This window comes from Trifolium pratense, linkage group LG7 (genome assembly GCF_020283565.1).
Source record: "Trifolium pratense cultivar HEN17-A07 linkage group LG7, ARS_RC_1.1, whole genome shotgun sequence".
NCBI classification, from domain to species: Eukaryota; Viridiplantae; Streptophyta; class Magnoliopsida; order Fabales; family Fabaceae; genus Trifolium; species Trifolium pratense.
The window spans coordinates 57938949-57963971 of NC_060065.1; the positions used below are offsets into that span (position 1 = coordinate 57938949).

Genomic DNA, 25023 nt, shown 5'->3' on the forward strand with positions numbered 1-25023 from the left:
ATTCTTAACTTAATTAACGTGCCGGCCCACAATTCTTTGAGAGCGGTAATCGGCGCCACGCATTACTACTTTTTAACTACGTGTTTCTTTCCATATGATAATTAATTAATTAATTAATGGGAAATTCCATTGTAAATTAAAGATTTAAAGTTGATGAAATCTATGATGAGTTGGAACAATTTGTACACTACTTGACACGTATCGTATACACTTACATTGAAGTTGCACAAACAAAGCTTATTTTCAATAACGTGTACCCCAATCTACTAGTATTAGTGAAAAGTTTGGTTAATTTAGAGGATTCTTTTAACAAAAATAAATTTAAAGGTTAAATAATATGTTTTTTTTTAAGAAAGGTTAAATAATATGTTAAACATTGTTTATTTGATGATACCACTTTGAATATTATACATACTAATAAGTGGTCCTATAATGTCATGTAATATTTATGCAACTCATACATATTTTGTTCAAATTGTGATATCAGTTTGGATATTAAACATTATTAACAAATAATTCCTTTTATATTTATTTTTTAACTTAAATTAATGATATTAAATTGATGATACATTACCTTAAATAAGGTATTGTATCATAAATTTTGATACCATCTATGTCATGTCATGAAACTCCGATGATAAAAAAAAATAAGATACAAATTATTACCATATAAAATAAAACACGCAATTGTAATATCTTGAGCATAAACTTTGAGTGATAAATTTCGAGTTTGTTCTTTCCTTATCAACTGAGACAAATAACCGAATTTACTTTTTTTATAAAAAAATATTGGTCAAATATTGGTCATAGTTTATCCTGTCTCTTAGTAACATGAAAGGGTCGTTGTTATGAGAAGAAGATGGGAATTACGGAGTATATAATTATTTATATATGACTCGTTGAAATTAATGGTGTAAAGAAAACTTTATAACAATCTGTTAGTAAATTATACCAAAAAAAAAAGAAAGGCGCATAAAACATAGATCCATTTCATTGTTTTTAATACAAAAACACAGACCATTTTTAATTTGTTAAAAGGTGTATTATTTATTTTTGTACTATTCTGTGTACGTATGTAGGCATAAGTGAAAAGTAGAGTACTAAAATTTTGCTGTTCTGAAGCAACTCATGGCCAGGGGTAAGGTTACCTTACTAAGGTATATGCACGCACCAAGTTAAAAATGGTGTATCTTACTAAGGGATATGCACTATGTTAGAAATGGTGTATCTTACCACCATCGCCGTTTAATTTTATTTTTATTTTTAATATTAGTTAAAAATTGTGTATCATTACTATTTATTACTACTACTCTTATTCAACAATTTTGATTTATTGACTACAATAGTCGTATCAAATCAAATAGCTTCTCTATATAGACAAACAAACCTTCTGTTGCCAAAAACTGCACTCATACCTCCGACAAAAATCATATTTGTATTGGGCATAACTATATTGGTTATGAACAAGGCCTTCATTAAGAACAATCTGATTCAAATCATAAATAAATTTACTAAATATCTTAGGCAACAACACACATCACAATTGCAGGCTTGTGATAGTGTGCAAACAAGAAAAAAGATTGTTATACTTTATACACAATGAAACATTGAACAAGTCTAACAAAATGGAATTTGTAAATAACAAACATTTTGCATGGCGCGCAAGGGTCACCATGTGGAGCAATCCTCCCAAGAGCCATACTTAGAGCTGAAAGTCCCTCCACCGCTCTGTTGCGCATACTCAGAAATAACTGTACGAGCACAGACATCCCATGTTTTTGCTATGTCCTTAAGAGACATAGGTTGTGATAAACCTCGCAATGATATGCTAAACTTTGACTTTGCTTTGGCAGAAAGATCTTCATTCTCCATACTGAAAGAAATATCCAACAACATTTCATTTTATTAGAAACAGAAATTCTCAGGAAATTTAAGATCAACTACAGATGGAGAAAAAAAAATTGTTGTGATTATTGTAATTTAGGAGGTGATTAGATTAATTCGTTATTCACTTATGTCCCTTTGTTTAATCAACAACAGAAGAAGAAATAATAAGAGGCGCCGGTCAGCCTTAACTACTTTACTTTGGGTCAAATTTGATAAACCAAGCAAATGCTTCATGCCAATTAAAGAGTCATAATCACTGAAAGTTTTGCAAGATGTGAACATTGTTTGATTCACAAAAACATTCAGTTTTGAAAAGTTGTTTTTCACTTCTTATTATGAAAATGCCAAATTGTTTTTAGGTTATTTCTGGATTTTATTTTAAAGATTTTGCACATGAAGCAATGAAAACAATAAAGAAAGTTGCTCTGATTTTGGTACAAAATTAAAAAAATAGGATATAAAGTGAAAACAAGATAACATTTCTGAGTATGCGCAACAGAGAAATAATAGCACACTAGATACCAAAATACTGATTCTCTCACCTGGATTCAACTGGAAACTTGTCTAGGAAAATGGGGGAACAGTTGGGATAATTTGTAGGAACAAGGAGGCGCAGGGGTTGAATTGGCGACTGCACAGCAGTAAAACACAGATAAAGGCAGTTATAAACAGGTATATATATACACACACACACACACACACACACACACACAAATTCCAATGTTTTTTTATTCCTATAAAATTGGTAAAGATTAATCTTGATCCCTATAAAAATTTATTCGTTTGTCGTCCCTCGTCATTCTCTTACCGTAACTGAAAACACTTTTTGTAGGGGGACTAAAAACGGATAAAATTCCATAAAGACCAAATTCAATTTTTTTTCCCAAATATAAGGTCCAAAATTACACCTAACCCGTAAAAAAAATTAACAATTTCTATATAGTTTAAGGTTTTGAAGAACCCACCATCTGTGCTGAAGCATATAGGGCTTTCAAGCTTGGACTGAGAGCTACAGCAATGTAAGAACATTTGACAATAGTCCCTTCTGCTCCTTCAGCAGCAGCTGCAGCTGCAGTTGGATTAACTTCTTCATCACTTATGCTCACTACTGTGTCAATAAGTCTCTGATTAACCTCCCTAATTTCTTCCAGAAGGGCATGATTAGCCTGCCATATAAGTTACATATTCCTTATCAGCATTCAAGATATGTCCAGAGCAAATCCACAAATAATTGAATGTATTTTTTGGTCTTAATTATAAGAAACCCAGAATGGGTGTATTTAGGAATTAAGCTTATTCATTTTAATATTGTACTATGAGTATTGATGGAATAAGTTATAACTTCTACTGGCCTAGGTGATTTTATTTGTTTTTCAGTGATCTTAGTGAATTAGCCATTTGTTTCTTATAAATTGGAATGGAGGTAGTATGTCCCATTTTCTAAATAAGAACAAGAAATTGAACCTTTTCTACACACTTCAAAATCGAACTAATAAATTTTCTGTGTTTGTATCTCTATAGTCATAAAATTAAATTACACTAAACTTTTAGCTGGGAAGCAACATCTTCTGATTGAATGAGAGAGTGTAATAGCAATGTGCACAATGAATGTACTGGTAATTCATGAATTGATGCTCATTAAAGAATTGCACTTAAAACCCAAAAAATGGCAATAACAGCAAAGGTATCACACTTATTAAATAAAACAAACAATTAAGAGAAATAATGTAGCACCTCGATCTTTGGCTTCTTGATATTGGATGTTGCAGTTGACTCCAAATCAGAAGCCTCCAAAGCAGTTAACTGCTTGATACTATCATTCACACTACCAGCAGATGATACAACATTCAAGGGTGTAGCATTGGTGCAGCGTTTCATCCTCCTGGTTCCATTTGCACCATCTTGGGTGATGAAATTTCTAGCCTGAAGGCGACAATTAGTCATGGCAACCAAATCTTCACCAACAGCAGCTCTGGATCCATTGCCTGGAGCTGACCCAGCTATCCTATCGTTCATGCTGATAACTGAACTAATATCGCTGACAGCTGCACTTAAAGCTGCAGGGGTCAATGAACTCACCTGGAATCGTGATTAGACATAAATTAGTCATCTACAACTCCAACAAAAAAAATTTAAAAAAAAGTCAGGACACTAATTGGACCAGATATAGATAAACTAGACTAACCGCTTTAATTAGGCGGTCCATAGGCTCCTCGGTAACAGTTGACTTTCCTGAAGACGGCACTAATGCATTCCCATGAGCACCATCTGGACCGGTGAACTCTGCCAGTAAAGGAGAGGCAGATATTCCAGGAGTTCCAATGGCAAGCGATTGAGCAGGTGCGGCTGCACCCCCTGTTTGTTGGTGTCCAACATTTGCTGCATTTGATATCGATGAAACACCAGAAATGGGCTTTTCAAAATCTCCTGGCATAGGAGATGGAGCTAAGGGGGGTGAAGGAGTGGGGACTACAAAAGGTGAGTTAGCAGATTGCAAAGGGGTGCCAACTTTTGTCAGAGATGGGAGGTGATTTTGTTGGTCAACCTGGGGAGATGAGTGTTGTGGAATCTGTGGAGATGTGGCCTGTAGGAGTTGGGGCGATGAAACAGTAAAAGGACCTTGTTTCAACTGTTGATGGGGATAGCCTGAGCGTTGATTGGAAGCAATATGCTGTTGAAAACCCCCTTGCTTAACACCAATTCCTTGCCTCATCTTCATGTCATTTACATCATTCATTTGGTGAAGTTGTTGCATTTGATGTGTTTGCAACTGGGCAGGCAGCTGTTGCTTTGCTGGCTGGTGTAACTGCTGCTGTAGCATCTGCTGCCTCTGCATCAGTTGCCGTTGATATTGTGCTTGTTTGAATTGTTGACTCTGCAACATCTGTTGTTGTTGTTGTTCCTGCTGTTGTTTTAGTTGCTGGTGTTGAAGCATACCAGAACCTGGCTGGAGGGGATTAAGATTTTGTTGGATCACATTTACCCCAGCTTGTGAAGATAAGGAGCTGGCATTAGATTGTTGAGGAGCAGTAACAGAGTTTTGTTGAAGGGAGCTCACTGGAACCTGTTGAAGAGAGCTCATATTTCCTTGTCCTGAATCTAAACTGGCACTCGGTTGAATGGTATTCATCATATGCTGCTGTGCTGTGGATACACCTGACAGAGAGCTATGCTGCATGCTCGTTATATTATTCTGCAGCATTGTTGCTCCAGGGCCTTGCATATTTGTTGTTTGCAACTGATTATTCATTTGATTTTCATGCGATTGCACTTGAGTAACTTGGGACTGCGTCTGTGACATTGAGTGCATGTGAGGTGGGGGAAGCTGCCCCGGTTGCAGTGAAGACAGTTTCCTAGGTCTATTTGTATTTATGAAATTTATAATCTGCTTCTCATATGAACCCAGTTTCTCCTTTAAACTAGGTGAGATGTTGCTCTTGGAAACCTGGAGGAATGTTATAAGACGCTCTAGCATCATTTTAAATACCTTAAGCTTTTCAAGCTGATCCGACTTCGGTTGGTGGGGAAGAGAATCATGCTGATAGAAAAAAGAAGAAACATCATTAAACACAATATAAATAAGTTATAAGCAATATCATGGTAACCAAAAAAAAAAAAACAATTGAGGGCTTCCTTTCAAGAAGGGTGATGGCTTGATAGTGTCTAGCACACACTGCAACCTTCAGAGTTTTGCGGGATAATTTTAACAGAAAAGGCATCTTTGTCCATAGCAGCTATTAAAAAGTTGGCTAACAAAATGTACCTGCTGAAGTTTCGTTGCGATTTTCTGATACATCTCACTAAGCTCTGGCAAGTAGCTCTCTTTCATAACTTTGATCTATTGTTAAATCATCATAATCAATGCGTTAGAAACCATGGAATCTCTTATGCAGGAATATGTGTTACTGTTGTATTAATTACTGTTGTATTAATTGGCAAAGCAAGTAGAAATTTTTTTTCCATTTTTGAAGCATCATAAATTGCAAGTTCCATTTCCATGGTGAAATTGGGAAGATGCATTGGCTATCCATGATACCATGACATTTAATATTGAATTGAAAACTTTAAAAGTCATCAAAGCAATAAAGCAAATAATCAATTTAATGGATACAACTAGTCTTTCTTGATGCCAGCAACTACTACAGAATAAATAACATAGTACAAAATTCCCTACAGAGAAAACAAAAGTATGGATTTGTATCCATTTTATTCCTCAGCTAGTAAGAATTCCATGTTCCTACTATTAAGATATAAGATATTCTAGGAACAAAAGCCATTTGTTTGACAATTTTCTGTGGTTTAACCCAATTTACCCTATAAATAGAGATGAGAAAGTAGCATATTACTTTTTGATATATTTCTTCTTGCCAATCACCCCCACTTGGCTGTCCAGTCTGTGCTGTTGAATCCATAGAATCTACAAAAGATATATTATGATACACACATAAGTATACACGGCTAAAAAAAGTGGAAATCTGTTTTTTTTTATTCCCTTTGTTTTTTAAGAGATATAGAACAGATGGGATAATCACAAATTAACTTGCATAAGCTTCATTCTATCAATTAGAAAAAATGCATTCGTGAATATATAGTGGTTTCCTATGTTTCAGCATAGATACTTTTAGGAAGTTGGGGGTAATCCTACAAACCACTGATTTATAGACTGAGAGGCACAGATTTAGTGCCATAATCAGTATAACAGGGATACCACAGAAATTCAGACAAGGCAAAAAAAATTGAAGGATAAACATTCAGAAAATGAAGACACCAGTCTCGATTTTTCATTAAATGAAATAAGATTATTATCAGGATTTAAAGAAACAGGAGAGGCGCAAAAATCAAGGTTCTAAATTTAAATACAAAAAAAAATAAAAAAATAAATCATGTTGTAATTTTGTTTTTCACTTTTCCTTTTCTTTGCAAGCATTTGTCAAGAACTGTGTTGAAAGGATAAGAGTGTTATCCAAAACAATCAAAATCCTACATAGAGAACCTTATGATTCTGCATAATAGAAAGGCAGGAGGCATCCCAATACAAGAAGAAAACTCATTTAGCTAAGGTTTTCCATGGATTACATCCAAGCAAATAGAATCACTGGGATTATGCAACCAAACCAATCCCAATAAAATCATTGGATTGGGCATCTCATATTCCAAAATTGAAACTAACCTGATGACATTGACATCGACATCTAGCAAAACCCTATGATATGCTAGAACACTTCCTGATTGATCTAAAGCTTGAGACTGGGTGGGGGTGCCGTTCTACCTTTAACCTTGAGATAATGGTCCACGCGTTGATTTTCTCTATTATATATCGCTACCCTAGACCCATTTAGGTATATTACATTTGCTGCCCAGCCCTTGCAATTAACTAAAATGTCAATCATTAAGTGTTTTATGATTCTGATTTGTAAAATCAACTTTGGACCTTAGTTTTATTAGAGGCCTTAGACCATTTAGGTATAAATCTGGTGAGAACACTTTGTTATTGTGAGAAATAACAACAATTAATAATAACCATTAGATATAAATCTACGGCCTAGATTAAAAAACACGATTAGTCACACCGCATACAAGCAATTTAGTGTCTCCTCCTTGCATCTGTTATGTTATTTGTTGGTGTCAAATCTCTATTTGCACTTAAACTTTGTCTCTTCTTCATCTATTGCAATTTCAATTCATTCTTGATTTATGATTTTAAACAATCACTTGTTCTGATGTTTCGATCACCGAGATCAATAAAAAGGATTTGTTCAATTTATTTATTTTTGGTAGGGAAAAAAAGAAGAAGGATTTGTTCAATTGATTGACAGACCACATTATGCTGCAAAAATATAACCGGTGCATAGTTGATCGGTTTTCTATATCACATCATGAATATCTACAAATCAAAAGCAATCAAATTAAATAAGAGAAAATTGGTTATGTGAAAGTAAGAAGAAAAAAAAAAGAAAGGAGAAAATTGGGGTAGAGGGATATGTAATTGAAGTCGAAACATCAATACTGAGAACCGGAATCAAATATGTGTTGACTGTTAAAGAGGTGGGCGGCGAACACAGGCGAAGAAGATATGAGGGAGACAGAGTAAATTGCTTATATGCAGAGTGACTATAATCATGTTTTTTAAGTTAGGCCGTAGATTTGTATCTAACGGTTATTATTAATTGTTCTCATTTCTCACTATAGCAAAGTGTTCTCACCAGAGTTGTCCCATATATATATAGCATTAGTAAGCCAAATAAAACCTTCAATCACACTTTAAATACTTCTATAAATTTTTTGTCAAAAAAAAAATTCTATAACTTAAATCTATTCATACTTCTATAAATTTAAATTTATTCATAAGCAAAATCGCATAAACATTTCAAAGATTGTAGATTACTATTCAACCATTAACAGGGGTGGAATCAACTGATTCCACTAAATTGGGATTCCGCGTATAATCTAAATCACTGAGGGAAAGCATAATCAAACTCTAAATCACTGAGGGAAAGCATAACCAAATTGGGATTTTAACTACGATGGATCTCACAATCTACGCATCTAACCCTCAACGATCCTATGTAATAGGTAGGACCCTGAAAATTTGACTACCTCTTGAGCCAAAATTTAAATTGATGAATGATAAAAGGAAACAAAATTGTGAAGTTCCAACTTTACGTACTTGATGAAGTTTCTGGAAGGGGTCTTTGTGATTGATATAGCTGCATATCTCGTTGCAAGGGATTTGGTTGTTGTTGTTGCAAACCCAGTTGCTGTTGCAATTGTGCAGGCTGAGATTGAATCTGTGACATCAATTGCTGCTGTGGAGCTTGTGGCTGTGACTGCTGTGCTTGAGATGGTAACAAATTTGATGCACCTTGTTGTGATTGTTGCTGAATTGGAACCTTCGATTGTTGTAGCACATGTGCAGAGTGCTGGCTTGTCTGCATGCCTGAATTACCAGATTGAGGTCCAAGGACCTGCTGCGACTGTAACCCAGGGACATTATTTCCCAACTGTGGATGTATATTTGATAGGTTGTTTTGCTGATTTATTAGTTGCTGCTTTTGCAAATTTGAAAGATTATTCTGTTGTGCAAGTAACCTCTGTGATTGCTGCACATCACCAACATTATTCTGTTGCCCAAGCATCTGGGTATGTTGCATGTTGGTTGTATTTGTCTGTGGCCCCAGAAGCTGTTGCTGTGGCTGCTGTTGTTGAGGCAAAATTGACTGTTGAGTCATTGGCGTCTGTTGCTGATGAATAATAGAATTCTGTTGTTGCTGCTGCTGCCTGATAACTTGGGGATGTTGCTGAAGCATGGACTGTGTTGACTGTTGACCATTATTAGATTGCTGATTGTGCTGAATGCTAGATAGAGAAGATGTTTGCATCATGGAAGGCTGTTGCATGACAGATTGCTGAGAAGATTGCAACTGATTTGGTTGTAGAAGGTTCTGCTGCTGCTGCTGCTGTTGCGGCTGCTGTTGCTGTTGTTGCTGCTGCTGCTGCTGTTGTTGTTGAGATTGCATATGAAGCTTATGCCTGAAAAGCTGCTGTTGGTAGAGATATTGTTGTGGATTCTGTGATTGTTGTTGTTGTTGTGGTTGTTGTTGTTGTTGTTGTTGTTGTTGTTGTTGTTGCTGCTGCTGCTGCTGCTGCTGCTGTTGTTGTTGGGGAACAACCTGTTGCCTTCCTTGCATTTGTCTCTGGGAAGCATTAAACATATTTTGAATGTTGGAATTCTGGCCAACATTGGGGATGGGAGTCTGTGCTAGACCAGATACAGATGGCAGGTTCGGTTGAGCTGCAAAATTATTTTGAATGTTTTGAGATAGAAGCTGTTGGCGTGACTGGGGCTGATTGGGCAAAGCAATAGGATTTTGCTGCCCTTGATTGTGAACTTGAGACTGCATAACAAGTCCTATTAAAAATAGCAATGTTGGCTAAGTCAGATATGCAAAAAAATGATGTAATGTCAGAACCCAATTGATTCGCAATTCATTAACAACACAAGAATAATATTCAGATACAAAATTTGAAAGCAAAATACTTAAAAGTTTTAATTAATGGTATTTCACAGCAAGATGTCACTATAGTCCCAATAGCTAATGCTGACAGACCATGAAACAATGGAGAGAGTAGCGACAGATACTCTCAGAATACTATCACCATGCCAATGCTCTTAAATGCTGACCTGGATCCGGAGGTTTATTGCTAGGCCCAACTTGATTTGGTGGTATATTGTTGGCCATGGTGGTGCCCTGGGATTTAGTCTCCATTGTAAGCATCTTCAAAGATATTTTCCGTAGATAATCAGACTGAAATTAGGAAATGCCACAATAAAGTGTCAGTCTTATAATTTCAGAGTATGTTAATTCAAATGAAAATGTGCTTCTTTTATACGAGAGATGGAGTACATAAAGACACTCCACTTATAAAGAAGTGGTTTAAGGAATTAAAATGAAACACAATAAATATAAAATCAAATAGTATCAAGGTTAATAATGATTAAATATTTCAACAATCTTTTATATATGGTAATTGTTTGCACAGGTAACTATAATTTGATAATCATGTGGCTTCTAATTAGAGATATACCTGGCTTGTCGCAGCAGTAAATATCTTCTCTTCAAACCTTTGGGCAATCTTCCGAAGTTCATGCAATCCCTCTTGACCAGAAACAGGAAGATGCCTTTTTAATGTGTCCATTCTACAAACATAAAATGGTTCAATTATTAAATAATGAGTTACTAATGTTATTGTCATTAGACATTTCTCAAATAACAGAACATGACTGGCATGTAAGAAGACCACGTTGAAATCATCTGGACATGTTCGCATAATAAAATAGTAGAATGGGTGTCAGATATGGATTATAGGAACTAGAAATTTTCTTGGTAACATCTTAGATAGTCTCCTACTAAAGAATTCTTAGTAACATGAGGAACATTCAATCCTATTAAGACTGCTGTAGTGCTAAACGCGTCCATTTGCATAAAACCCAAGAAAATAAGAAGAACATCACAGGACAGTCTAATACACGACACTGAAACAGTATGCAGAAAACCCCAAGTTCTTATTCAAAACTAATGGCAGTATCTCTGAAGCTTGGGTACTCCTAAAATGGTGAAGTACCCGTACTGGGTACATTACGGGTACACATACACTACTCCACATGCTTACAATCAATCAACAATTTATATTTAATTGATCTTTTGATATGCATTAATAGTAAAATACTCAGTGACACGGTATTAAAACTAAAGCTTACATTTTGTTGACAATTCTTTGGCGTGATTCAGGCTGCAATTGACCTCTCCAATCATTAGTATCCATATTGGGTTCAGCACCTTGATTAGGTCTCCAATTATTGTTATCCATTGACTTTGAATTAACTGAAACCACGAAAAACCAAAAACGAATATTCTTGTCGAATCAGACTCTAAAAGAAAGGTATAAAGGACGAATATCTACGAATAACAAATTAAAAAGGTAGTCAATGGCAGTTACTGACTTGTCGGATAGCCAAATCCAGCTATCCATAAAACCGTGATTTCTAACTTCAGATTGTAATATGATATGATAAATAATTGTAAATAGCAACAAGGATAAATTAACCCAAAAGGAAGGTAATGTAGAACTAGCGTTTTATTCACCGTGCATACATCTCATACTTTATACAGGCTTGACGTAGTTTATTACTGTAACATATGCAGTATATGATTTGAACTATTTTCCTTAATGTAAATATCTCTATAGATTAAGTTTATTCCGGTTTATAACGTGTATATTAATAATGTAATAACTTGTTCGACCAACACGCTTTGATTTCGGATTTCCCTGAGAAAAACCTTGAGAAGATTGTATTGATTGTACAATAGTCAAAGCAAAAACTAAATAAACCACATAATGGTTTATCTAACTAAGAATACTAATTAACTAACCTTATACCTAAAACGCATACCAAAATAACAATTCTCTAACGAAGAACAAACTAGTAATGAAATTTTAACATGAAATACAAAAATTGAATATCGTATAAAAAGCATTCCTTCTTTTGTTTTCGCTTTTTTTTTTTCTATCTATCTAACGATTCTCTTGTTAATCGATTATTATTCTCCAAATTTGTATACAAAAAAAACGATGTTAGCTATTACTTTTTCCATGGAAGATCTCTCTTAATCTTAACTCTTTCTCCCAACGACTTTGAATTCAAATCAAAGCGAATCAAACAAATACAAAGCTATATTTTGAACGACGAGATTTATTGATCGGAAAAAATTGAACGGAGAGAGAGAGAGAGAGAGAGAGTAATGGAACCTGACGGCGGAGATGAATATTCCGGCGGTGGCGTGAAAGTAGTTGACGGTTGCGTGTCTGAACGGAAGATGAATTGAGGATTTGTTCTGTGTAATTCGAATGTCAAAATAAAGACCGACTTTATATTTATAAAGGTTTTCAAAATATAATCAGACTTTGTCTAAGGTGAATGAATCTTTTAATAATGTATAATAATGAATACATGACCTATCTACCGTCGGATTCTTAATCAATAAATAAATAAACGTCTTAGATTTTATATAAATTTTTACTTTGTATCTTTTTCATCAAAATATAATTAGGCATATAATAAAATCAAATCAAATGCAAGAAGATTGTATATGTTTTAGCTGAAATATTTTTATAAAATATATTTTTTTTTTGTTTATAATGAGTTGGAGATCGAACTCAGGACCTATAACGTACTACTCAAATTCCTTACCGTCGGATTCTTAATCAATAAATAAATAAACGTCTTAGATTTTATATAAATTTTTACTTTGTATCTTTTTCATCAAAATATAATTAGGCATATAATAAAATCAAATCAAATGCAAGAAGATTGTATATGTTTTAGCTGAAATATTTTTATAAAATATATATATTTTTGTTTATAATGAGTTGGAGATCGAACTCAGGACCTATAACGTACTACTCAAGCTCCTTAAAATAGATAATATGAAGAAGAAAAAAACATGAATAAAATTTATCAATAAAAAATGGTGAATATTCATATTTATCAATCGAGTTCAAGTTATTATAGTTAAAATTTAATGAAAAACTTAAATTTAATGAGAAATTACAATCAAGTCAAAATTAAGTTATAATAGTCATAAGCAAAAATTAATATTATTAAATTGAACAATAAATATTTTCACTTAAATTCGAATTTATGACATCACAGTTGTGAAAATTTTAATGGTATTTAATATATAGTTTGACTATTTAGAGGAGAGAACAAAATGTAATCTAGTCTTCATACAAAATCTCATGTACTGAAACATCTTTTTTTAGTAACCCTTGAATTCAAACATCTTGATCATTGATAAGCTTCATATAATTATAAAATTTGTAAAGCTACTCTAAAAATGGCAGGTGAAAAGGATGGTAGAAAATATCAAATTAAAAGTATTATCTAATGGTGGCTACACTTTTATTTTCTACTTGGAAAAGCTCATAAATTGAATCAACAAAAACATAGCACAAATGAGTCTTGATATCAAGCTTTAAAGTTATAGTAAACTTGAATATCTTGTAGCCTCTATTCCAAGCTATTTCAAGAACATGCTAAACAAAAGCGAGCTAAGTTGCATAACCGAAAACGAAATGTCCTTGATCATCTTGTATATGACCTCCAGAAGCAGCAATTTTACCATAGTTCAAAACTACATTATGTAGGATCGAAAAAACAAGTTTTAACGATATTCAAAGCATATCACAGTATAGTCTAGATACCTAATGCTTGAAAGACACGAAACAACTACAAGTCGAATACTCTCGGAATACTATTATCAATCATAATTAGTATTTAATTATTATCATTATTATTTTGGATTTGTATAAAGTCTATAGAGTCAATCACCTCAATTGTTGGAGATATTTGTTCCTTAATTTACTCCAATTAGGTTACTATACTTGTGTATATATACACCTCTTGTAAACTCTCAAAAGTAATGCAATATACAATTTTATTCATTCCCTTATATGGTATCAGTTGGTAACGTTCCAGCCCTACCTTGTTAAACCAGAAAACACCGTTTTTTCTCCCTTTGCCGTAACCCTTTGCCTCCCATGGCTTCCGATGGCTCTCGCTCCATAGCTAACCCCTATGAACCCTCCAAACCCTTTGCGTGTATCACCCTCAGCGGTGTCACCAAGCTTCTCCCTACCAATTACCTCAATTGGTAACTCCAGGTAGAAGCCTTCCTTGATGGTTTTGATCTACTCAAATACACTGATGGATCGTTCCCTGCGCCGACAGCAACGATCACCACCACCGCAACGCCTCCGGTAACATCACCAAACCCTGCTTTTCAAACATGGCGTCGCCAGGATCGCCTCATCTATGGTGCCATCCTCACCACTCTTTCCGACGAGGTGGCCTCCTTGGTGTCCCAGATGAGGACCTCGCACGACCTCTGGGAGCTTCTCAAGAACACCTATGCCAAAACCTACCGCAGTCACCTTAAACAACTCAAGGAACGTCTTCGGATGGCCTCGAAAGGTACTCAATCCATCACGACCTACATGCACTCTCTGAAGCAAACTGCTGATCTCCTCGCCTCTCTCGGATCTGCTGTCTCCGTCGAGGACATGACCGACCATGTTTTGCGCGACCTTGATGACGGTTACCGAGCAGTCATTGATGGGGTCAACGCAAGGGACACTCCAATCACCTTTGATGATCTCCTCGAAAAGCTCCTCATCCAGGAACTCTCTCTTGCTGCTGCTCAACGCCAATCACCTGCTCCTGTTACTGCGCTGCACGCTCAGGCAAGGTCGACCAACAACAAGCCTCGACCAAGTCAAGCACCTGCACCGACCAACCAACGCCCAGGTGATCGCAAACCATTCCTTGGTCGATGTCAATGATGCAACACCAAGGGACACGTCCTCGCTGACTGCCAACTCTTTCGGACCCAACACCCCAGTGTCCCCGCACCTCCTCGTTCTTCTCCGAACACCGCTGGCCAGGCCCAGGCCCACACCGCTACTGCTGGCACATCCTCGCCTGGTTTTCTGCTCGACAGTGGAGCAACACATCATGTGACCAACGACCTTACGAATCTGGCACTTCACCATCCATACACTGGCCCCGACTCCCTCTTCATGGGGAATGGTTCAGGTTTAAACATCTCTCACTCTGGAACACTTTTAATTAATGATTTATCCTTGTCTAATGCTCTTTATGTTCCCTCCATGAAACAACAAATCATTTCTGTCTCTCAACTCACCAAACAAACAAACTCTGCCGTTGTTTTCTTACCAAACTCTTTTTATGTCATGGACTTGCAGACACGCCAAACAACCCATAAAGGCTCATGTGTGAATGGACTTTATCTGTTGCCCACGACCTCACCTTCCGCCCACACCGTCCAAGTGAAATCCTCTGCTTCCTGGCATCACAAGCTTGGACACCCTTCAACTTCCATCTTTAAATTTATTCAGCAGCATTTTTCTTTAGGTTCAAATAAATTTCCGCAATCAGATTGTAATTCATGCCAAATTAATAAAAGTCGTAAACTTCCTTTTCATGAATCTACTCTTACATCTACTTATCCATTAGAAATAATTTTTTCTGATGTATGGACTTCCCCTGTTTTATCTATTGATGGTCTTCGTTACTATTGTTTGTTTGTTGATCATTATACTCGCTATATATGGCTATATCCCATGAAACTAAAATCTGATGTGCAATTTATTTTTCCCAAATTTAAAACACTAGTTGAAAACTTCTACCAACACAAAATAAAAGTCCTATACACTGACAATGGTGGCGAATACATTGGTCTTCGTCCCTTTCTGAGTACTCATGGCATAAGTCACCACACCACTCCCCCTCATACACCCGAACACAATGGCATCTCTGAACGACGGAATCGGCACATTGCCGAAACCGGTCTCTCCCTCCTTCACCACGCTGGCCTGCCCCTCACCTACTAGCCTCACGGCATGACCACTGCAGCCTACCTCATTAACCGTCTCCCTACCCCAATCCTCGGGCACCAATCACCTTACTCTCAACTCCTCCGCATTAGTCCGGATTATCATAAATTAAAATGTTTTGGATGTTTGTGTTTTCCCTGGATTAAACCTTATGCTAACCATAAACTTGCTCCAAAGTCTACTATGTGTGTTTTTGTAGGTTACTCAGCTGATCAACATGCATATCTATGCCTCGATCCTTCAACTGGACGGATTTACACCTCTCGCCATGTCAAGTTCGTCGAAACTGAATTCCCTTTCCGTTCACTGGTGGCCCAACCGACCACGTCCACGACCAACACTTGAGCCCTCCCCGACTGAATACCGAGCACTAGTTGGAAGTCTCCAATACTTGAGTCTTACTCGACCAGACATTTCCTTCGCGACCAACAAACTTGCTCAGTTCATGCAGAACCCGAGCACCATGCACTGGTTGGCTCTCAAGCGCCTACTTCGCTATCTGGCCGGCTCTTGCGACAAAGGCATTTTCATCTCCGCGACTGCTCCCCTGAACTTTCATGCGTACTCAGATGTGGACTGGGCGGGTGACAAAGATGATTATATCTCTACCACTGGTTACCTGCTCTATCTTGGCGACACCCCCATCTCTTGGAGTTCCCGCAAGCAACGCTCGGTTGCTCGATCATCCACTGAAGCTGAGTATAAAGCCTTGGCCGACACGGCCAGTGAACTCCTTTGGGTACTCTCTTTGTTCACTGAACTTGGTCACACTCCTACAGCTGGTCCTGTCATCTACTGCGACAATCTTGGTGCTACACATCTGAGTGCTAATCCTGTCTTCCACTCCAGAATGAAGCACATAGCCTTAGCTTATCATTTTGTCCGTGAAAACGTTCAACGTGGCCGTTTTCGTGTTTCCTTCGTCTCTACCAACGACCAGCTTGCTGACATTCTCACCAAGCCTCTTCTTCGCCCTCGGTTCGAGTTTCTACTATCCAAGTTGCATCTTTCTTCCAGGTCGCCCAACTTGCGGGAGGATATCAATCATAATTAGTATTTAATTATTATCATTACTATTTTGGATTTGTATAAAGTCTATAGAGTCAATCACCTCAATTGTTGGAGATATTTGTTCCTTAATTTACTCCAATTAGGTTACTATACTTGTGTATATATACACCTCTTGTAAACTCTCAAAAGTAATTGAAAGTCTGGTATCACTAGAATGATGTTGCCTAAGATGTCCCAACAACTACTTTGTGAACAATGTTGTTTTCTATTGTTGGCACATCTTATATAACATATAAAAACTGACAGAAAATAAATAAATGACACAAGTAATTGTTAACCCAGTTCATCCAACTGCCTACTCTGGGGGATACCAATCCAGGAAGGAAATCCACTAATAGCTCTAGTTACTAAGACCTCCAGCAAACCCTAGGATTTACGCCTTACACTAAGACCTCCAGCAAACCCTTGGTTTACGCCTTATAACCTCGACACTACTCATGCAACTTCTGCCTAGGAACTCCTAGACATGAGATCCCATCTCACTTCCACTCACACAACACAACCTGTGTTGATTATACAATGTTGGGAAAGATGTGGCGACAACTTGCCAAGACACTACTTCACTTTTGCTTAAAAGCTTCAAGTGAATCACACACGGTAAATCTTGGAACAAAATTGATTTAAAAAGTTAGCCCCTAAACCTCTTAAGGTTTTGATGATAACAAAGTATTAATAAACAATTGGATGGACTAAAAATTTATTTTAAGTGTGCAGAAATAATGCTCTGAATGAACCTTCAGAAGATATGTGTTCAGAAGATCACGCGCTCAGAAGATGCTGAACTTCAGAAGTTGCAACCTTCAGAGGATGAAGACTTCAGAACTTCTTGACTAACTACAGACTTCATCAATTCTGAAGAGATACTTGAAATCTGTGAAGATTCTCTTTTGGAAGTCAACTCTTCTACCAATGAAGAAAAGGACCTTTCAAGCCTGATCAGCTCAGATACCCTCATTTTGTCTGTACTCTCTTGAGAACGTGGGTCTTCAGTTTTGTTAGCTGAATAAGGAAAGTCCACTCTGCAGTAGTCAAAGTAGCTGAAACTCTTTCTCTGTTTTGGATACAAACAATCTGCATCAAGACAGGCTGCTTGAAGACAAAAGTTTCCTTTCTCCAACGGCTCCTTTTGCAACGACTCTTTTCTAGTGGTATATATACTAGAAGATTCAGCTGCAACAATAATTTAATTGACATAGAATTATCAAGATTTGAACTCGCGCTGACAAGCTCTGAACTCTGTGTTATACAAGCTCTGAACCTTTACTAAGTGTTGTTGCACTTTTAGTCTGATACTCTGTACTCTTTGTATTGGCTCTCTTTAGGTTCTGTTAAGAGCATTTGTATACTGTCATATACTTTTCTGTTACTTGAGATACTTAAGCTTGTGTGCTTGAGTAAGTTGTCTTAAGCTTGTGTGCTTAAGAAGTTTTGAGAAGTCTCTTGCTTGTGTGCTTGAGCAAGTGTAATCTTGTGTGATTATAGTGAACTCCCTTGGAAGTGCAAGGGGACTGGACTACTCTCGTTTTGTGAGAGGAACCAGTATAAATTGCTTGTGTGATCTCTCTCTCTCTCTATCTCTTGTTATTATTTGTGTTATTATTTATCCGCTGCTAACGTAGTTAAGTTAAGAACTGGAAAAAGTTTTAACTTAGCTAAAACACAATTCAACCCCCCTTCTTGTGTTTTCACACCTTCAATTGGCATCAGAGCTCCTGGTCTGTTACTTTCACTTAACAGTGAGACAGTAAAAGATCTTGTGAGAACATGTCTGGAGAAGGAAGTAGTAGAACTGGTGAGGACACTGCTGCTGGTGGTGGTGGTGGTCCTAGAAATGCTTTTGGCCATGATTACTTGAGTAATGAATCACATGAACATGGTGGCCATAGAAAAGCCCCTGTATTCAATGGTGATGCTTCATTATTTGAGTGGTGGAAAGAGAGACTGTATAGCAATATCACTGCTATTGATCATGAGTTGTGAGATTTGGTTGAGTTGGGAGTAACTTTTGAAAACTTGAATGAACATGGTAGGTTGTCCATGGAGAATAGAAAGTTACTCACACCAGCTAACCTAAAGACCTACACAAAACATCACAGAGTTAAGGACATTGTTGTTGGTGCTATAAGACATGAGGACTATGTCAGAATAGAGGACAAGTCCTCTGCAAAATCTATTTTTGATTCTATGTGTGCTACCTATGATGGTAATGAAAAGGTTCAAAAGGCTAAGGCTAGTCTCTTGATAAGACAGTATGAGTTGTTTACTATGAAACATGATGAGACTATTGAGACTATGTTTACAAGGTTTCAAATCCTTGTGTCTGGTCTTAAGGCTCTAAAGAGAAGTTACTCTACTTATGACCATGTTCAGAAGATTCTGAGGAGTCTTCCTATTGCTTGGAGACCTAAGGTCACTGCAATAGAGGAAGCTCAAAATCTCAAGACTCTGAGTCTTGAAGCTCTGATAAGCAATCTCAGAAGCCATGAGATGGTTCTGGATGCTGACTCAGAAACTAAGAAGAAGTCTAAGTCAGTGGCTTTACAGTCAACTAAGACTACTTCTAAGGCTCTTAAGACTCAGCTTCTTGATATTGAAGAAGAATCTTCTGCTGATGGTCAAGAGGATGAGATGGATGAGGATGTGTTCGCTTTATTCACTAAGTTTAGGCAATAGAACAGGTTGAACAAAATGAACTTCAGAGGAAACAACTCAAGAAACTCTGTCAGCAAAAAGGATGATCAGAAGAACTGTTTCAACTGCAAAAAGCCTGGACACTTCATTGCTGACTGTCCAGAAATGTCTGCTAAAGATAAGAGCAAAAGATACAGTTCAAAGAAGCAGCAATTCAAAAGTAAGTTGAAGAAGAGTCTAATGGCTACCTTTGAGGAGCTATCGTCTGAAGAAGAAGTTGAAGAAGAGGAAGAGGCAAATCTAGCTTTAATGGCTTCAACTGACTCAGATGCAGACTCAGAAGAAGAATCAGAATCAGACTCAGAAGTTACAGATGAGGTATTTTCTGATTGTTCTAAATCTCAACTTATAACTGCACTTAACAAGGTGATTGAGAAACATCTCAGAGTGTTAAGTAAACAAAAAGCTTTACAAGAAAAGCTTAACACTCTGGATGGACAGACAGATCATTTTCAAGGTTTATATCAAGAAACTCTGAATAGAGTAAATGATCTTGAAAAGGGTTGTGTTGTGTGTCACAAACCTACTGATGAGCAAGAAATGGCTCTTCAACAGTTTGTGCATCTCAACCTTGGTAAGAGCAAAGCTGCTAATCTTGTTTATAATGTCATGAGAAATAGGGGAGAGGGAGTTGGCTATGAATATGGTAGAACATATTCAAAGCTAAAAACCTATCCCAAAAAGGTTGGAAAATCTTGGGTTTACTATGTTGTTCCTCAGAGTGAAGAAGGAAAGAAATTTGGTTCTCTGGAAAATGAGGATGATCTGAGAGATTTGGGAAATGACAATTCAGAGGAACCAAGTTCCTCAGGATCTGGGAAGAAAGGCTCAGAAGATAAAAGCTATTCAGAACCTGATAATATTAGTTCAGATGTTCTGAATGCTTCAAAATCTGAGACTTCAACTTCTGGAACCAGAGGAATTCTAGTTCCTGAGAAAAGTCAACCCAAAGGCTCAGAGGGTTTTAAAAGAAAGTCAAACCTCAAACCTCAGAGGCAACACAGGACTAAGGTTATTTATGATTCTAGAGTCAGTAAATATAACCAGTCAAATCAATGGATTGGTGATAAATACAAATTCTGGAATCATAAACAATCCAAGTCCTGGAATAATAACAAAACTCAATCTAAGAAACATTTTCAAAAGAGTTATTATTCCAAACCAAAATCCTTTCCTCACACTCAACAACACAGTAAGCATTTGTGGACTAACAAGTATGGACCCAGAAGATGGGTACCAAAAGCTGAAATAATGTACCATTCAGATTTACCAACTAGGAAAGGATATGTCCTACCTAGAGCATGGAAACAAGTCCTATACAAAGGAAGAAGGGCTTATGTCCTAGACAAATGGTTGATAAGCTCTCAAGTTAATGATCAGAACTTGAGATGTGAAGAGGAAGAATATTGGGATGACTTTATCATTAACTGTGATAAAGAGTTCCACCGTAGTGATTAAAGTTGTTTCTCATACAGCCTATCACTCAAAGAAATATCATGAATCATTCATGGTATCTGGATAATGGGTGTTCAAGGCATATGACTGGTGACAAACAACTGTTTTCCAAGCTAACCATGAAAGAAGGTGGTTCTGTTGGTTTTGGAGGAAATCAGAAAGGAAAGATAATAGGTACAGGTACAGTAGGTAATTCCTCCCTATCTATTAATGATGTTTGGTTAGTTGATGGACTTAAACATAATCTATTGAGCATAAGTCAATTTTGCGACAATGGTTATGTAGTCATTTTTAATAAGGAATCATGTACTGTAACCAAACAATCTGATAACTCCATTGTATTCAAATGTCTGAGGAAAAACAATGTTTATAAAATTAATCTTTCTGATTTGAATGAACAAAAAGTGTTGTGTCTCTTGACTCTGAGTGAAGAAAAATGGATCTGGCATAAAAGGTTAGGCCATGCTAACTGGAGGTTAATCTCTAAGCTTAGCAAGCTTGACCTTGTCAGAGGTTTACCAAAAATTAAATATCACTCAAACACACTTTGTGGTTCTTGTCAAAAAGGAAAGATTACAAAATCTTCTTTTAAACCTAAAAACATTGTCTCTACCTCAAGACCATTGGAACTACTTCACATTGATCTTTTTGGACCAGTTACCACTGCTTCAATCAATGGGAAGAAGTATGGATTGGTGATTGTTGATGATTACAGTAGATGGACTTGGGTAAAATTCCTTAGAACAAAAGATGAAGCTTATGATGAGTTTAGCATCTTCTGCAAACAAATTCAAAATGAAAAAGGCTACACTATTTTAAAAGTAAGAAGTGATCATGGTGGAGAATTTGAAAATGAACCTTTTGAAAACTTTTGTGAAAAATATGGTATTCTGCATGAATTCTCTTCTCCTAGAACACCTCAACAAAATGGGGTTGTTGAAAGGAAGAATAGAACTCTGCAAGGAATGGCCAGAACCATGATGCATGAAACAAATGTAGCAAAGTTTTTATGGGCAGAAGCTGTAAACACAGCATGTTATGTTCAGAATAGAATCTATATCAGATCTAAGCTGAACAAAACTGCTTATGAATTGTTCAAAGGAAGAAAGCCTGATATTTCTTATTTTCATCAGTTTGGTTGTACTTGTTACATCTTAAACAACAAAGTCCATCTAAATAAATTTGATGCTAGAGGTTATAAGGGTATCTTTATAGGATACTCTGAACGCTCAAAAGCATACAGACTGTATATTTCTGAAACACATACTGTGGAAGAAAGTATGCATGTCAAATTTGATGACAAAGAGCCTGACCAAGTGTCAGAGCTTGTGGAAGGTTTGTCTAGATTTCAGGTATCAGAGGATCAGTATACAGATATTCCAATCTATCCAGAACATCCATTCTCTGAAGAACCTGTGAATGTATCAGCTCCTACTGACTCTGAACAACAAAGAACTGAAGCAACTGCTGAACCTGTTGATAATGAGTCTGAAGATGATGAACCCCCAAGAAATACCTTCAAGTACAAATCATCTCACCCAGAGGAACTGATTCTAGGCAACAAGGATAGTCCATTAAAAACAAGGTCTCAACTGAGAAATTAGGAATCCTTAGTTGGTCTTATCTCTATGATGGAACCCTCAAAGATTGATGAAGCTCTGAAAGATGATGCTTGGATAGTGGCAATGCAAGAAGAGCTGAATCAATTCCAAAGGAATGATGTATGGACTCTAGTACCCAAACCATAAAAACCCAAAAAAACCCATAAAAACGACCCTAAAATAGGCCAAAACCCTATTTTAGGGTCGTTTTTATGGCTTTGAAGTCAAGCAACACTTTTCTTCACAAGGTTGGGATAAGTATTTCGTCATGCTTAATGGTCCTATCTACCCAGATTTGCTCAAGAAATTCTGGATGAAAGCTAAAGTTTTTGACAAGTTTGAAGCTAAGAAGGAAGAGCTAGCTGCAATTGAGAGGGATCCTAGTCTGAAGGGTAAATCTAGGAAGGAGATGGGCTTACTGGAATTTACAGGTGTTCAGATTAGGTCTAACATTTGTGGGATGAACATGGCATTCTCGCCAATTCATTTTAATGCTCTTCTTGGTCTACCTAACTCAGGGATAGAGTTAGATGCTTTTGAAAAGGATACCAGATACAGAGAAGATCTTCTGCATCTCATCTGCACAGACCTTAAGCTGAAAGGGAAAGTCAAAGGATTGACTGATGAGTGCAGAGTCATGTTTAGGATTATTCTTGCTGCTATCTGTCCAAGAGTAGGAGGGACTGATACAATCTCCTGGACGCATCTGCTGTATTTCCTTCTGACAAGGAAAAGAGTTAACCTTGGTGACTACTTCTTTGAGAGGATTTGTGAAGCAATCCTTGCTAGTAAGTCTAAGAGACATACTACTATCATCTATCCCAGGCTGTTATCAGACCTTCTGCATCAAGGTCATGTGGTTTCTAATCTCAAGAAGTTTCACCCTGAACTGGTTCAGAAGAAGTTCTATCCAGAGGTTCTGAAAACTACTTTTCTGACCAAGATGAATTTGATTGCATCTAAACCTGTTGCTCCTCCTCAGCAATTCTCTGTTAGGCTGGAAGATCGTCTGTACATAGAAGGTTACCCTGTTATATCTGAAGCTGATGCTGAGCATGTAATTCAAGATTATCTGGAAGAGCTCAGAAGAGAAGGTTATACTGTTGACAGGAGTATGGTTCCAAAGGCTCCTACAAACATGTACAATCCTTCTAGGAAGCAAAAGAGAAAAGCTGAAGCTCAAGATGATCAACCCAAGCCAGACCTTTTGGCTCAGAAGAGAGTCAAAGTTGAGCAATCCATAGCTGAGCAGAGGACTAAGAGAAAACATGAAGAATCTGCTTCCAAAGCTACTAAAGAGGTTTCAAAAAAACCTGCTATGGTTGAGGTATCCAGCTCATCTGAGTCAGAAGATGAGACTGAATCTGATGAAGAGACCCTGGCTACAAGATTGAAGAAGAAGCCTGCTCCTATTCCCCAAGGTAAAGGTAAGTCTGCTAAGTATGTTTTCAATGCAAAAGAGATTGGAATAGGCTACACCAAACCTCTCAAAACTGTCTTACCAACATCTGACCCTCCAACCTCTGATAACCCCCTATCTGAACTAAGTATATCCGTTATAGACCATTTAGGCACGTTTTGGCCAGCTGTAGATAAGCTTGCAACATCAAAAGCAAAGGACAGTCATTCTCAGCATCATTCTGAGAGTGTTCTTCAATCTGGGTGAATTTTACACTTGATCTTCAAATGGAGAATGATGCAGAACTGTGGCCAGCTGTAGTGTGAAGGAAATGCATCTGTGATGTCCTTGCATAACTATTCACTTGTCATTTCCATGTAGTTTCTTTTCTTGATTAAGAATTAATTTCTTGGAGAATGTTCATTAAATAATGACATTAAAGGTACATGACAACTATGAGTTGAATGTGTGTTGTCTCATCCTTATTGGTCTATGTAATTCTTTGTCTAAACATTCTTGATCACATGATGAGATGATGCCTCGAGAATTTATCATGTTGCACATGCTTGATCATTAAATTTGTCCAAAGAGGAAAGTCACTTTCTTCCAATTATTCCTTGCCTTAATTGATCATGGATTGTTGTGATATTGTGAGTTAAAGCCATGATAAAGTGCTTCTTTGTCTTGTATATGGTTGACTTAATGAAATAAGTGCTTTTGCATTTATTCTTTGTTCATAAGGAGAATGTTGCAATTAAACCAAAGATCATTCTCAGACTGATCCTAAAGCTTCTCTTTTTGCCGAAACATAATGAATATCATTGAGATTAGAAGCTTAATTGTTCCTGACTAATTAAAACACTCAAGAGCACTTGCCTAAACACTAACAACATCACTGTCATTATCTATATATACAAGACAAGGCGTTTTTGCTACTGTTCTTAG

The 25023-nt window shown here is 36.9% G+C and overlaps 1 protein-coding gene across 1 annotated transcript; it reads right to left on the reverse strand.

Annotated features, from left to right (window-relative positions):
* Window positions 1–1471: 1471 nt before the first annotated feature.
* LOC123899808 (mediator of RNA polymerase II transcription subunit 15a-like) lies at window positions 1472–12378 on the reverse strand. Its single transcript, XM_045951035.1, has 12 exons — window positions 12196–12378; window positions 11147–11270; window positions 10474–10585; window positions 10070–10193; window positions 8555–9796; window positions 6234–6304; window positions 5651–5725; window positions 4073–5425; window positions 3622–3966; window positions 2853–3053; window positions 2430–2518; window positions 1472–1873 (listed from the first exon to the last, which is right to left on the reverse strand). The coding sequence occupies exons 2-12, from the start codon at window positions 11254–11256 to the stop codon at window positions 1669–1671; spliced, it is 3927 nt and encodes a 1308-aa protein (XP_045806991.1). The 5' UTR covers window positions 11257–11270; window positions 12196–12378; the 3' UTR covers window positions 1472–1668.
* Window positions 12379–25023: the final 12645 nt, after the last annotated feature.

Coding starts and splice junctions, on each gene's coding strand:
- LOC123899808 (XM_045951035.1), bottom strand. CDS start 11,256: ATGGATAACAATAATTGGAGACCTAATCAAGGTGCTGAACCCAATATG. Junction 10,586..11,146: donor CAAAGAATTGTCAACAAAAT/GTAAGCTTTAGT, acceptor TTATGTTTGTAG/AATGGACACATTAAAAAGGC. Junction 5,426..5,650: donor TCGCAACGAAACTTCAGCAG/GTACATTTTGTT, acceptor TTTTTCTATCAG/CATGATTCTCTTCCCCACCA.